The 14,366-nt window shown below is 45.0% G+C and overlaps 1 protein-coding gene and 1 long non-coding RNA gene across 2 annotated transcripts; one reads left to right on the plus strand and one right to left on the minus strand.

Moving 5' to 3' along the window:
• Window positions 1–2,524: 2,524 nt before the first annotated feature.
• On the minus strand, window positions 2,525–4,663 carry CLEC14A (C-type lectin domain containing 14A). Its single transcript, XM_052782662.1, is given in 3 exon segments — window positions 2,525–2,835; window positions 2,922–4,442; window positions 4,445–4,663. Coding segments are annotated over 2 exon segments (1,407 nt in total). The 5' UTR covers window positions 4,601–4,663; the 3' UTR covers window positions 2,525–2,835; window positions 2,922–3,191.
• LOC128139778 (uncharacterized) lies at window positions 3,604–8,807 on the plus strand. The gene is made up of 2 exons (XR_008234507.1): window positions 3,604–3,738; window positions 7,382–8,807. It is a non-coding gene; the product is annotated as an uncharacterized LOC128139778 (long non-coding RNA).
• The last annotated feature ends 5,559 nt before the right edge of the window (window positions 8,808–14,366 follow it).

Consider the following 14,366-nt stretch of genomic DNA (forward strand, 5'->3'; position numbering starts at 1 on the left):
TTGCAAGTCAGTTACCTGTTGGTTTCCTATTTAAGAAAGAAACAATTTAAATCGAGAGTGGAAAGCAAAAATGATTTATCCTTTCTCCCAAACTGTGCACTTCTTGGTCTGAAACATTAAAGAGAAATTCATGCATTTCAAACCTGCTCAGGTTCCAATCAAATCCAAATGCTATTGGCTTTGTATTCTACTGACTGCAAAAATGAGGTAAAGAAACCCAAACAGACAAAACAAGAATCTCTAACATGTAAAAACAACAGAAGCTTCGGTAAAATTATGGCCATTTAGCCATTCCTTGAAGAGACACAAGGCACTGTGATCTTGCTTTTAGAAGGGTGACTTGCACAGCTGGAGACATAGGTTAGCTGATTTTTCTGACTTAAATTTAGATGTGTGTTTTACAAGCATTTAAATATGAGTAGCCTCCCTAGGCTTTCTTTACAGTCAATGTAGAGAAATGGCACTTTTAGGATGCAATTCATTGGCCCTGTTTGCAGCATCTAGCCTAAAATGAGAGAAATTGCAAGTACATACTTCTCTCCATAGGCTGTAAGGGAGTCTAGGTGAGTAGATGAGTCTAGATGAGCAGTTAGAGATGTCTACACCTGGTGAGATGGATCCCATCCTTAGATGTAAAATACTCTGGTTTCAGGTCAGTCAAATTATAAACCAGGGAAAACATAACAGAATCCCTGTGTAGTCCTTCAGACTGAAGTTTAACCTATTTTGAAGCCCTGGGAGTGTGGTTACAGCTGCTGCCTTGCTGTGTTTGCCTTTAAAGTCTGTTATGTATCATTAGTGAAATGTATGAATCACCACTCTACAGCCCTGATAAATGTCCACAACCTGAAGAAATGGAAAATATTAATTCTAGAAGGAACTAAGTTGCATGTACCAGTGATTAAGCTCCATGCAGTAAGTCTAATGCAGTAAGTCTAATGCTTAATCCTGAATCTTGAGTGTGAGAAAAAGAACTCCGAAATCAAAATGTGATTTCACAGGAAGCCAAGACAAACAGTGAAATGAGAATAATAAGATGAGACAGGTGAATTGCTTGCAAGGGCATGAACTTGTACATTTTAACTGAATAGTCTGAGTCAAATCCTGAGAGATGCCAGAAGAAGCAGTCCGTTACAGGCACTTAACTCAGTACTTAGCTGTGTGCTTGGTAAGAAAGAATCCTGAAACAGATAATGTGAGTATTTCTAGAGCTTAGAAAAATATACCTCGACAGTTGTACAGTCCCATTAAGAGTTCAGCCGTCTAGTATGTGGGAAAGAGGAAAACATAGAAATAATAACTTAGGGAGGCTCTCATTCATCTTAGTTGCTCTTTGCTTATACAGCCCCTTGCAGAATGGAGCTCCACACACTGCCCTCTAAAACAAATGACTTACAGTGATGGTAACAGGTGTGGTATTAAGACAAAAGGCATTAACGGGTAAGTCATTTTCCAGATCTGTGCACATCTGAATGTAGAATCAAGCCTCCTACTGAAGCTGAAAAATGCTTGCCTTCTGAAATACAAATGTCAGATAAACAGATTAGAAAAGCATGCAAATTATGAGACAGCTTTGTAATGAGTAGCATTCTCACCTAGCTGGATTTCATTCCTGTCATGATACAATGGAATATATGGCTATAGACAGCCTGATGGCTCACAAGTGTCTGTGATCCCCTTAACAAAAGCAAAAGACTGTTTCTCAGATAGCAACAGCCTATTATCATTAAGCGGAGAGGAAGGGAAAAAGAAAAAACCACACTATGGCATACTTTATCCTTAGCAGATGTTTACACCAGATTAATCTTCAAGTCTCTGTTTGCAAGAAAAATAGGTAGGTAATAATACACATTGTTTGAAACAGAGTTCTCCAAACTCAACAGGAAAGTGACAAAATGAAAGCAGTAGTCAGAAGGTCAGCTCTAAAGAGAGGAAAACAAACCAAAAAAAAGCATCTTTAAAGACATTTCAGAGCTAAAGTTCTTTTAAGGGGAAAAAATATTTCCTTACCCTCCCCGCACCCCAAAAGGCTTGGATGAGATCCAGTTAGTTGTGTCTTACCGCACTCAGAAAACCTTGAATCAATATTTAACTTTAATTGAAAACCAACACCATAATAATAAGTGAGCATCAGCACTCTGAACTGTAAAGAAAGCCAGCTCTGCAGCCAGGACGAAAGCTGCTTTACAGGAATTCCCAAGGGAAATCACAGAGGAAGTGTTTACCTCATTTAGAAAGGGGGACAAAGGGTGAATCCTTCTTTCCTTACTCTCAAGGGACTCCATGGAAAACAGTGTATCTGACTAAAAAGAATGGAATTTGCATGATGCATTTGGACCCACCTTAACTCCGCTCACAGTGCAAAGCGTGTCAGCACCTTGTCTGTTTGTAAGGGAGCCACATATTGTATGCAGAAACCACGTTTTGTACCAATGCACCTTAGGAGAAAAACTGTAACTAAAAAATTTGTTGCTCTGCTATAATAAAAATGCATATTGTATGAAGTAACAAACATAGCAGTGACTTAGGTTTTAAATCATCCTTTATTCTTTTCATCAGCTGAAGTATAAAACTGACACCCCATTAACCTCCCACTTCCTCAGCAATTTAATGACCTTCTAAGCATAGAAATGCTCTTCATTTTTAAGAATGTCAGTCTGAAAGAGTATGGGTCACAGTTTCCTCCAAAATTATGGCAGTTCACCTCTCCAAATGCTCCAGCAATTAGAAAGAAAACGAGAGCCTCCAAGTACCACTCAGACAAGGAGTGACTTCTAAATTACAAGACGCGAGCGCTCAAAGTGGTCCCCTTTACACTTGCTCCAAGGACACTTTCTGTGAGGATAAAAACCCACAACCATTGCAGCTGCAGATAAGCAATCGCTCTGTCGGCCAGGCTGCTTTATTTATATTTTACTTACGTTAGCACCTAAATAACTGGTTTTCAGACTGACAAAAGCTCGACTGTCCAAAGGCTTCAAACCCCTGAAAGAGGGGGTCGCTGCATGCCCCCCCGTCTGACGATCTGCAAGTCCTGCGCAGCCAAGTCCCACGGCGCCTCTTCCTCGGCTCCCCGCGGCAGCCGGGCTGGGGGCAAGGGAGACGGGGGCGGGGGGGGAGCCGAGCGCTACCCTGGGGTGGGAGCTGCCGCTCGGGGCAGCCCCGAGGGAGGGGGCCCCGGCCGCCCGGGGCTAGTCGCCTCCGGCCGCTCCCCCCGGCTCCGCGGAGCCCGCCTCCGCCTTGCCGCCGGCCTCCGGCGGCTCCTTGTCCCGGCGGCCCTCGGAGTTCTTGTTGAAGCAGAGCTTGAAGACCCCCAGGACGGTCATGACGAGGATGACCAGCACCACCACCGCGACCGTCACCAGGATGAAAACGTAGTTGGAGGAGGAGGAGGAGGAGGAGGGCGGCGGAGCAGCCGTCTTCGCTCCGCCGGCGGCCCGGTTGGTGGCGGCGGGCGGCCCCGCGGAGCCGCCGGGTGCCGGGGCGGAGGGGCGCTGCCCCTCCGCCCCGGCACCCGGCGGCTCCGCGAGGCCGCCCGCGGCGGTGGGGGCCGCCTCCGTGGCCGCGCAAGGCGTCCCGTCCCGCCCGCCCGGCGTGCAGGCACAGGCGAAGCCGCCGGCGGCATCGCGGCACCCGGCGGCCTGGGCGCACCGCCCGCTGCCGGGGCTGCGGTAGCTGCAGGGGCAGAGGGGCTCCTCTGCCCCCTTCCAGGCGAAGCCGGCCCGCTCGGGCTTGCAGGTGAGCCGCACCTCCCCACCGAGGCACGCCACGGTGAGCACGGTGCCCGGCGGGCTGAAGCCGGGGCCGGCGCTGGCGCTGCGCTCCTCGAAGGGGAGGCGGTAGTCGAGGCGGAGGGCGCCCGCGGGGCTGAGGTCGGGGCAGGCGCCCTCGTACTGGTACTTGCACACGTAGCCCTGGCTCTCCCGCTGGCAGAGCCGCTCCTTCCAGCCCCAGCTGCGGCCGCCGTCGGGGGCCGCCGCCGCCAGGTGCAGCCCGGCGCAGCGGGCGGTGAGGCAGGACCGCACGGGCTCCTTCACCCAGCGGCCGAGCGCCGCCGGCACCTCCCGCGGGGCCGCCCCGCCGCCGGCGCCCTCCCAGGAGAAGCCGCGGAGCGGGTGCCCCGCGTCGGTGCAGGCGGTGGCGTTCCTCTTCAGCCCGACCCAGAAGAGCGAGGGCGCGGGCCTCGGCGCCGCCTCCGCCAGCAGCCTCAGCACCAGCCGCAGCTCCGGCTCGCCGCTGACCCAGGCCAGGCCGCCCCGGCGGCGGCCGCAGGCGCTGCGGGCCTCGGCGTAGGAGCCGTTGGCGAGGTGGGCGCTGAAGCAGGCGCCGGCGGCCTGGCAGCGCACGGCAGCCCGCGGCGGCGGGGGCCGGCCCAGGGCGCAGGCCGCGGCCAGGAGCAGGCACCACGGCCCGGCCCGCCTCATGCTGGCGGCGCGGCGCGGCGGGCCGAAGGGCGCGGGCTGCCCCGGCTGCTGTGGCGGCGCTGGGCCCCGCCTCGGGCTGGCCCCGGCCGCCCCACACCAGCGCCGTCCCCGCGCCCACGGCCCTCCCCCGGGCCTGCCGGAGGAAGCGTGTCGGGAGCCGGGGTTGACCTCGGCATCCTCCGTTTGTCGGCGGGCGGGCGAGAAGCACCTCCCAGTGCAGCCAGGAAGCGTTCCCCCTGCCCGGCGGGCGGGTGTCCAGCCTCGGCGGAGAAGGAAGGTGGAAAATCCCGGTGCCCGCCCCGCTGTCGGAGGGGCAGGAGGGTGGCGAGGCCCAGGACCTCGGCGGCAGCGGCGGGGTCACGGGCCCATCTTGCCAGCCTGTTGCACGGCGCTTCCAGGAGAAAAGCGGTCCAGCTTCAGTGGCCTCCTCTTCCCTGAAAGATGGAGGTGTCTGGGTGAGGTGAAGCCATGCACCCAACCCCCTAGCTCCCGGTATGGGAGGCAGTTTGACGCTCACAAAAACTGATTCAGCTCGCTCTTTTCAAGCAAGTTGGCCTAAATGCGTCATACATAAGGTACCTGCGATGACTTCCACTAGGTTGTTCTTCAGTGAGTTTAACTGATCTGCTGCAACTGTTCCTCCATAGGCAGCCTACGTGTCGCCTTATTTTCATGCTCCTTACTGCGATGTCTGTCTGCTGTCATGTGTATGTTCAGATACAGCACACATCTGAGTCTCTTCCCCAGGCGTTTTAGGTGGCACAAAACCACATGCATATGCGTGCATTTCGTTTTCCAGCTTTCACTTTGGAAGAACCCCTGTCAATGTTTTTGGTTTTGTGAGTGTGATACAGTACGAATTCCTAGCGTTTGAATATACCCGCCCTTCCCCCCCCAAAAAAAATTGACAAAAAAAGCAGAAAATAAAGATTCTATTTTGAATTTTAAAAAAAGTAAGGTTCATCTAGTTGTCGTCTGTGGAGGCATGAGTTCTACAGTCCTGGATCAAGGCTCCAGGTGGACTCAGTCCTGCACAAAGTGCCCTCACTGCTCCAGTACACTAGTAGGCTCTGCATCTGTTTAGCCCTTAGAGAATTTAATTTCTCTTCAGGGGGAATAAATGTGGATTGACAAGTCCCATTCAGCCAGCTTGTGACAAAGCTGCACAGATCTCATTCACTCTAGGCCTACACTGAGATACAACTCATTTTCTCTGGATACCTCAAAGAAGAATTAGAAAGATGGGTGTACAAACACACTGTGTGACGAAGCTCTGAAGCACAGCCTATTTTCATAATGGATTCCAAATATTCAGTAAATTTTTTAAGTTTTCCGGCTGGAAACTGTCTTGATGGACAAAGCTGCTGTTGTTGCCAGTGCATTGCCAGAACTGGAGTAAACCATACTGAAGAAAATCAAAAGCTTGGAGTTATACTTCTCCACTTGTCCCAGACCCTGGGTCCTCAGCAGCAGAGAACACAGGAAGCATGCAGCGGTCTCTATTCACAAAATTAATCTTTTTTTATTAACAGAAGAAGGGAGAGGGGTAAAGGGGAAGAATACTGTCTATGTAAGTTCTATACAAAGTATATCCCCGCTGCCTGGTATATCTCCTGTGTATGGTATGCTTTAGAGTTAGAGACAACGTGCAAGCCACTCCTGGTTCTGTCTGCCTTCTCCCTCTCCCAATACTTGATGACAAGAAACTGCAGCTTGATGGAAGCTGCTTTTAACCTTCATTTTCTGACAATATGTTGGATAGGCTTGGCATTCTTATCTCCTAGCTGAGCACAGAGGTCGCAATAAAGCAAAAAATAAGATACTAATAATAGAGTAAATTCTGGTTTCTTTAATTGTCCAGTTTGGCAAATAATTATCAATAATTAACACAGACACAGACACAGACACACACACACACGCTGCCAAATAAAGCAGACTTTCAAGCATTTTTTATGACTTTTCAAGTATTCCAGTACTTAAAAGGTGGCTACAGAGAGGATGGAAGTTCTCTCTTCACAAGGACTCACATAGAGAAGACAAGGGGCAATGGGTACAAGCTGCACCAGAAGAGGTTTTATCTTGATATAAGAAAGAATTTTTTTACACTAAGAACGATCATTCACTGAACAAATTCCCCAGGGGTGTGATAGGGTCCCCATCACCGGAGGCTTTCAAGATACAGTCAGACAGGGTGCAAGATAATCTCATCTAGGCTCCCTTTCCCACAAAAGGTTGGACCAGGGAATCTTTCGAGCTCCCTTCCAACCTGAACTGTTGTATGATCCTACAATTCTATGGTAAGTAGAATGGTTTAAATATTTATTTCAGATCTATATAAAAATACAAGAATTAAATATAAGCCTCTCCTCAAAATATGCATCTATTTGTTACTTCATTTTTGCTTTGGGGAAATATCTTGCTAAATGCTTGTACAGCCCCACTGGGCATCACATACACAGAAATGCTGTTTATCACAACTGTAAGAGTTAACAAAGCAACATTTTGAAATAAATGAAATAGAAGAATTTGATTAGGGGTAAACTGAATTCACACATTCATAACTGGTTTTAGTTAGATCTTCACATTCAGTTGGTATTTTGTTTCTCTTGGTATTCAGCAAAAATGAAACTACATCAAATATTGCCTATATTCTTACAATTTTTATATTTCAAGAGCTTTAAACTGCTTCGGTAAAAATGATGATGTTAAATTTGCTACATGCAGCGGGGAATGTAATTAAATTTGGGTGCCAGTAGACTTCATTTTATGGAAAATAGGTTTTCATAACAAAACAAGAACCTGTTCGTTTAATTCTAGATGAAATCAGAATTTTGGTTAATCGAGGTGTAGAGATGATACAGCCACTAAAGTAAAAATCTACGGTGTTGTAGCAGCTATATTTTCAGAGCTCTGCTGCCTACTGGGATTGTCACGCCGGTGTTCGTTCTTCTCCACAGTGCGTCAGGACAGCGGCACCGAACCACATGCCTGTGCGGGTGAGCACAGGGAGATCCTCGCTCTCTGCCTATGACCCAAGCTGGAAAGATGCGACTCTGTTTGCATTAGGAAGCTTTATCATCTAGCATTTATATCTCTAGTTCGTCACTGGATCTAACCTTAAATGTACCTAAACTAAATGAACCATTCCTTTAGCCCTTTGATATTTCTTGGTGATGTACAAAAGCTACACTTCTACAAATACCTGTCAGCTTACTATCTTGAGACATTTTCCCGAAATGTGGTTGGTGGGTTTGGGAGAGACGAGAGGTTGCTACAGCTTTACTACTGTGGTCTTGCTGGGGAGTGCTGACAAGACTTTGCCTAATCTGCCCCTGCAATCCTAGAGCTTCAGTTTGTTTTCTCTTTCAAAATTGAGTTCATTTATTACAGCTGAATAGAAACTAACCATTATAAATAGAAGGAATAATATAGAAGCCCCCAAATTTCCATTTTATGCTTCAAACCTAAGGCTCTGTCCCTGGAGAGGAGAACGCAGCTCAGGTCATGAGAACATTTGCTCCTTTGCTTCTCTTCTCGGCTGTCAGCAAGGGCATGATTTGAGCCATCTGGGATGGCCTCTCTGCCAGGTAATTGACGGGTAGTACTGGCTCATTTCACACAGGCCATGACTTTAATTTCGTAGGCTATATTTGAACCAGCAATTTAGAAAAAACAGGTTAGCCACCAGTGCCCCAGGCAGCCCAGTCTCATCGTCAGAGCTCGTACCGCACGGAAAGATGAAAACACTGCATGCCAAAGCTGAAGGCTTTCGCCAGCAGGAAATAAGAGACAGTAGCTGTATGTCTGTCTACTTGATCTGCCTGTATACCTGCTCTTCTCTCCTACGGCTGCCCCGAGAGTCCTGCAAAATATTTAAAAAATAACAGGTCTACTACATCTCCAGAAAACAGCTGTTCCTCTGGTTTTGAATGTTCTTCTAGTTCTTACTTTTAAGTAAATAAGAAAACACTCTTTAAGTGTCTTCACGGGGCTTTTCCTGAAGAAATCGTTTCTTGAAAGAGAGGATTAGCTACTTGCACACAAATGCTGGTACCAGTCAGTGTGAGAGGCAACTAAACTTCTACATATAAAGAAGACTTTATTACATGGATGTGAATGTTATATGGCTGATTGATGTGTAAGTCCTAATGCAGCTGTTTTGCTCAGCAGTAAAATCTTGTTTAGCTGTGGTTGTTCCTTAGTCTTCTGCCTGTAAGATATGAGCCTTTGAAATACAGTGGCTTGCTTTAATTGTAATTTTACTGAGAGCCATTAGGTTTTTTGTTTCATTATGTAACTGTATCTGTCTTAAAATAATATGTACATTTTGACTAAGGAGTAATGAGAGAAGGGCTGAATTAATAAGACTACTTTTCTCTTTTAGGGTGGATTCTTTTTTGCATTTTTATAAGGTAAATTATTTTTGCGACTAACCAGGAAATATGTCAGCTGTATGCAAGCACATACTTTGCAACTGCTAGGGCTTAAGGGGGTGTATTCTCATTAGAAGTAGTCTTTTAGAGAGATACCATATCCTGTTCTTACTAAGAGCTGTATTTTGCTTCACAGAGGTAGATGGATGGCACAATAAAAGAGATCTGCCTGGCTGTGAAGGAGACAAGTGAAATGATTGCATAACACTGCCATGTGTAGGGCATGAGTAACGTCACTAAACTGGCTGGTGAGACTTCTTATCCCCAAAGGGGATACAGAAAATGTTTGGAAATGGAGCTGTCTACCCATTGTGCCACAAACCTGTAAACAGTGTCTAACAGCAGAAGCAGCTACAGCGTCTGTTTTCTGCTAGCGTAAAGGAAGGCTGCTGAAGTGCACCTCCCTTTATCACCTGTCCTGTACGTGTGAAGAAACCTATTGTGGTCTGTTGCATGATACTGATTTCTTTGGGATTGGAAACTTTGGAAAGGGAGTGAGAAAGGAAGGAGAAGCCATGCTTGTTTGCATGGCTCCAGCCTTTTAGCTTGCTGCAACCTTGCAGAGTCTACACCGGTTGGCAGTGGAGAGACACCCGTTGGCAGTGGAGAGACTGTACTGTCCCTATGAGCTCGCTTCTTCCCACTCATCCCAACCAATATCTCTACTGGATCCAGACATCCTTGTGGTGATTTATCATGAGTAAAGTCAAAACACATTCCCCATCTTTCAGTGCTCTGCTAAGGTATGGGTAATAATTTAAATAACCCAATGGGATCAGGTATTTCGAACAAGTGAGAACCACTGTTGTTTGACAGTGTGCCTCAAAAATTATGAGTTAAATCCTCCTTGCCTCATTCAGTGCTTCATGAAATTGATATCTGTATTTAAGAAGTGGTTTATGAAATAATAAGGCAGCCCTACATTTCACATGTAAGTTGTGTTTAACCAAAGAAAAGTATTTTCTCACTAAAGGGTTATATTCTTCTTTAAGAAAATACCTAAGTTAAAACTCAGACCCTCTTGAAGTCAGTGAGAACTGTCTCATTTCAACAGTGTACCAAGATTTCTCATGAATTTCCCTACATTCAGTCAAACAACTTGCAACAGGGAGTAAAAATGCCAGGTGGAATCTGGCATGCTTTTGTTACTTTTCCTGGGAACAGCATAGGAAATGAAAATAAGAATTTCTGTCTTATTGTAACAACTTGCATGATCGTAAGAATTTAATTATTCATCTCTCAAAAGGCCTACATAGATAACAAGGTTCACTTACAGTTTGGAAAAGATAACCCAGCAGGGGTCATGCAAGTTCCTGTCTACTGTAATAACAACTTCCAATGACATTATCACATAGCTATGGGACTTTTTTAAAAATAAGGAATAATATTTAACTGCTGTTGCGAACACAGTGGTATATCTGTTATGTTTATGACATGGACATAAAATAGAACTCATCCTGACTTACTGAAGGGACATTTAATAGACGGACTGCATTGCCAAAACCAAACAAATGAAAAGATGTGGCTGTAGCATTACCCAATATGCATATGTTCCCCTTAAAGCCTGTTCAGTTTAGATGTTCATGTTTCCATTACTAACTATGCAAGAAAATAATGTATTCTGTTAACACTTCCATTCATCTTTAATGAGTTATTAAGAAAGATTCCAATACTGTAATTAGCTAGTGGAAATGAACTCCAGAACTCTCAAATTAAACACTTTAAATCTTTTCCAAAAATACTGGATTCTATAAATATTTTTTATTCTCACTCTAGCCCACTCGCCTTCCTTTTGTTGACTGGATAATTCATACTCATTCTGTCCCAGCCTCCAGATTCTTCACATCTCCTGTATTACGTAGCACTGTCAGGTTGCTCCATTGGAGCTTCATGTTGAGTATACATTGGTGTGAGGGGGTCCACAAGAACTGGAGGTAGGGTATGGCCATATGGTCTAGTTTGCAGTTAACAATGTCAAAAATAGCAAAAACACTGAAATGCATCATGTTATGATCAACCTTCCCTGCATCATCTTCTCTTTTCTCTGTACCTTGAATGACAAACACCCAGCAGTGGTCAGAGCTTTGACTGGTTTGATATATTTTATTGGTCCATATGAAGTGTCCGCATGCTGCAGAATCTGAGCTTTCAGTTGTGTTTGTGTGCGTGCCTGTATTTAGATGTTTGTATGTATAGCTATAGAATAGAACAGAACAGAATGGAATAAGGCTGAGAGTGCAGCACAGAGTTAAGTTGAGGGAATGGAGAGCTGCAGCACAGAATAAAGTGAGTAGGCAGAAAAAGAGGGAGTAGACACAAAAATAAGAGAATAGGGAAGAAATCCAAAGAAAAGACGGAAGTATGATCATGCACCAGCGCAGAAGTACCAGAGGGGCAGAAGAAGCTGAGGGACCGTGTCCCTGTTGCTGCTGCCCAGTGCAGCACATGTGCTGGTGTGTGAGGTGGTGCTGGTGACCGCAGGCGTGTTTGCACAGCTGGGCAGCCCCCACGGCAGCCTGATGCCAGGCAGTGCAGGGCTGTCAGCATGGAGCAAAGGACATGACAGCTAATATAAAAGGCAGTTGCCACATAAAGATGGCGTGCAGTTCTTCAAACATATTCCTTTAAGCAGCTGCGGGAGACCCACTGTGTACTGAGGGACGTTCATAGCCTTAAAGGTCCTTTGTGGCTCAAAGGCCATCCTTTAAAAGCATTATTGTCAGAATGCATTTGACACCTTCTTTATGCCATTTCCTTTCTGGTCCTTTGGGATGCTCTCAGCAGCCTGTGTAAACCATAGGTTTCGGAGGTCTGGGAAGATGTTGAGCGTAGTTCTGATGTCCTCCCATCCTAGAAAAAAACAAGCAAAAGAGAAGAATGAGAGATGAATTCAGATTAGCATATATCCTATTATAGGTTTCTAATGTTTTGTCAGATTTTGACCTAAATAAAAACATTTTGGGAAATTAGTTAATTTTCATTTAAAGTGAGAAACCCCCACATTTTTGGTAACTTTCAATAGAATTGTAATTATACAACCAACTTCTGGGACTGGCAGACTTTTTGGGATGAGGCAAAGTTTCCTAGGGAAATAAAGTAAAATAGAAGGAAATCTAGTGGTAAAGAGGTGATTTCACTTCCTGGCCTTTTGCCCAGACTGACCATTTCAGAGAGAGTCTTGAAGTATTTGCTTGAAAATGGGCAAGGGATACAGACTAGTAAGAATAAATTCAAGAGAGAGCAGCTGTGAGATGGAGAGGCAGCAGATGCTTGTCTACACAAGCAGTTAATTCCAAATGAAAAAAATAAAAGGAAGGAAGAATATTCTGAGCCTGGTGAAATAATTGTTGTCACGGAGGTTATGGGAGGTAAACATACCTTTTATAGAAATATTTATTGCCATTCTTTTTGTGAGACTGGCCAGACTAAAAAGGTTTTCGTTCACTTTACTAATGCATTTTCCCCCTTTCCCTTTTTAAATAATGCCCTTTCCTGAAGCATTTGCTTCTCAGGAATGTCTGATGTTTTAAATGTTCCTCATTGTTTGCTTGCAAGACATAGAAGCAGAGAGTTTAGATTATTTGTATACTATAGAAAGGGGAGAAGATTTTAGAGGATCCTGCTGTATGGCACATGGCTTTTTTCCTCTCCTGTTTATCATGGTAAAAAGGCCAACAGTGCTGTTCTTTGCACTTGCATGTTAAATGTGTGCTCAGCAGTACTCGCTCTTGCTATCCTAAATGGCTTTTTACTCATAAAATGGTGCCTAGGATCCTGAAATTTTACAAGACATAAAAAACACAAGGAAGTTATCTTTATGCTCTGGAAGAAGTCCATTTCTGAAAGCAGATAGGCTCAAGAAACAAAACTGGTGTCTGCCTATGGACTTCCCACACTTCAGGATGCGGGATATTCAGAACTGGGGTGTTAGTCTGTGTCTGATTAAAACAGGAAAATTAAAATCATATTTTAACTTTATTTTTCAGAAACAACTCATGGTTTAAGTAGTGGATGTGTCTTAGCTGCATTTCTTTCATGCTAAGGTTAAAATCCTAGTAGCTCTGACAGTTTTTCACAATTTAAATGAAATAAACATCTCTGTTATGACATATGAGAATGTTGTTTTTCAAAGTCTTAAAAATTAAGGTCTATCACTGCTAAAGGCATCAAAGACCAACTGTTCCCATGAAGAATAAAACAAACTGCTGCTTAGCAAACTCATTTCAGAACACGCAGTTACATATTCCATGCATTAGCAATTATGCATCCATAAGGTAGAAGAGATCTACGTTTTCATCCACAAGCAGGGTTTGTTATTATGATTACTGTTTTTTAATTTTTGTATTATGGTTGTGTGTCAGGCCCTGGTTTCCTTGTCTTATTATTTCCATTAGATTATCTCACATAAAATCAGCAAAGATACAGTCCTTGTACTGCCGATATTAACATCTCAGGGCTGCAGACAACATGTAAACATCATGTGTCTCCTGTCAAGCTGTGCAGACTGACTCCCATCTGAGTCTATAGCTGATCTGTTCTGGGGTGTGTGTGTGTATGTAAAAGGTAAAGTGCACACATGCAAATTGCATACCCATATGCAATGGGTATTCGTATGCCCATTCTGCCCATATCTGAACATTTGTGATTATCCATGCCCTAATATTCTGGGAATCCTTGAGGAAGATATGCAATCTATTCATATGACAAAATAAAGCCCTAAAAATTGCTTAGCTGAAGACAAAAACAATTAATATCCATATAATCATATTTAAAATAAGCCATGAATAACAGGATGTGAAAACAAAAAGTGGCCTCACTTCCTGGTGTCATTTAGAGTGATGCCAGCCAGAGGCTGCCCTTGAAGATTTTCAGTGTGCAGAGATTGTCCATGAAGGGAGGGACTGTCATCACCGTACACTTTATCTACTTTTATGTGGTACAAAAACACAGACACAGTGAGTTGTTCCTCAGTGCTCATCAGATACAGTATAAGGTGAGGAGGAGGCTAGAATCTGCAGGAATTTATTTTAGGTACCAGTGAGCTCTACAGACAGGCCAAGTTCCTTGCAGGGTTGGTTCGTATTTGGTAGTTTTTTCCCAGGTAAGGCACACACTAGCAACACGCATGTGTTGCATGCTGCTGCTTTAGCTGCCCGTTACTCAGGACAATAGCCTGCAATCCAGCTGCACCACTTGATGCTTGCGTTCAAAGGCTTTGGTTTCATAGTAGTTGAATAGAAAAGGTCAAGAAGAGGTGAGAGACAACTGAATGTTAATAAATAATAAAGGAATGAGAGCTGCAGGTGTTTGACCCATCCCTGCTGATGTGATATCGATCTGAACTAGAAGAGAAATGTCAAACCCCTCCCCACCCAGAGGTCTAGAAACACGTCTAATGTGTGTCAGTAAAAGATAAGAGTCCGACCAAGAATCTATTAGCGGATGCCACAGGGAATAAAGGATAAACAACCCAAGAACAACAGTTACTGTGTGTTAGCTACAAAGATAT

Source organism: Harpia harpyja, chromosome 3 (assembly GCF_026419915.1).
Source record: "Harpia harpyja isolate bHarHar1 chromosome 3, bHarHar1 primary haplotype, whole genome shotgun sequence".
In the NCBI taxonomy this organism is placed as follows: Eukaryota; Metazoa; Chordata; class Aves; order Accipitriformes; family Accipitridae; genus Harpia; species Harpia harpyja.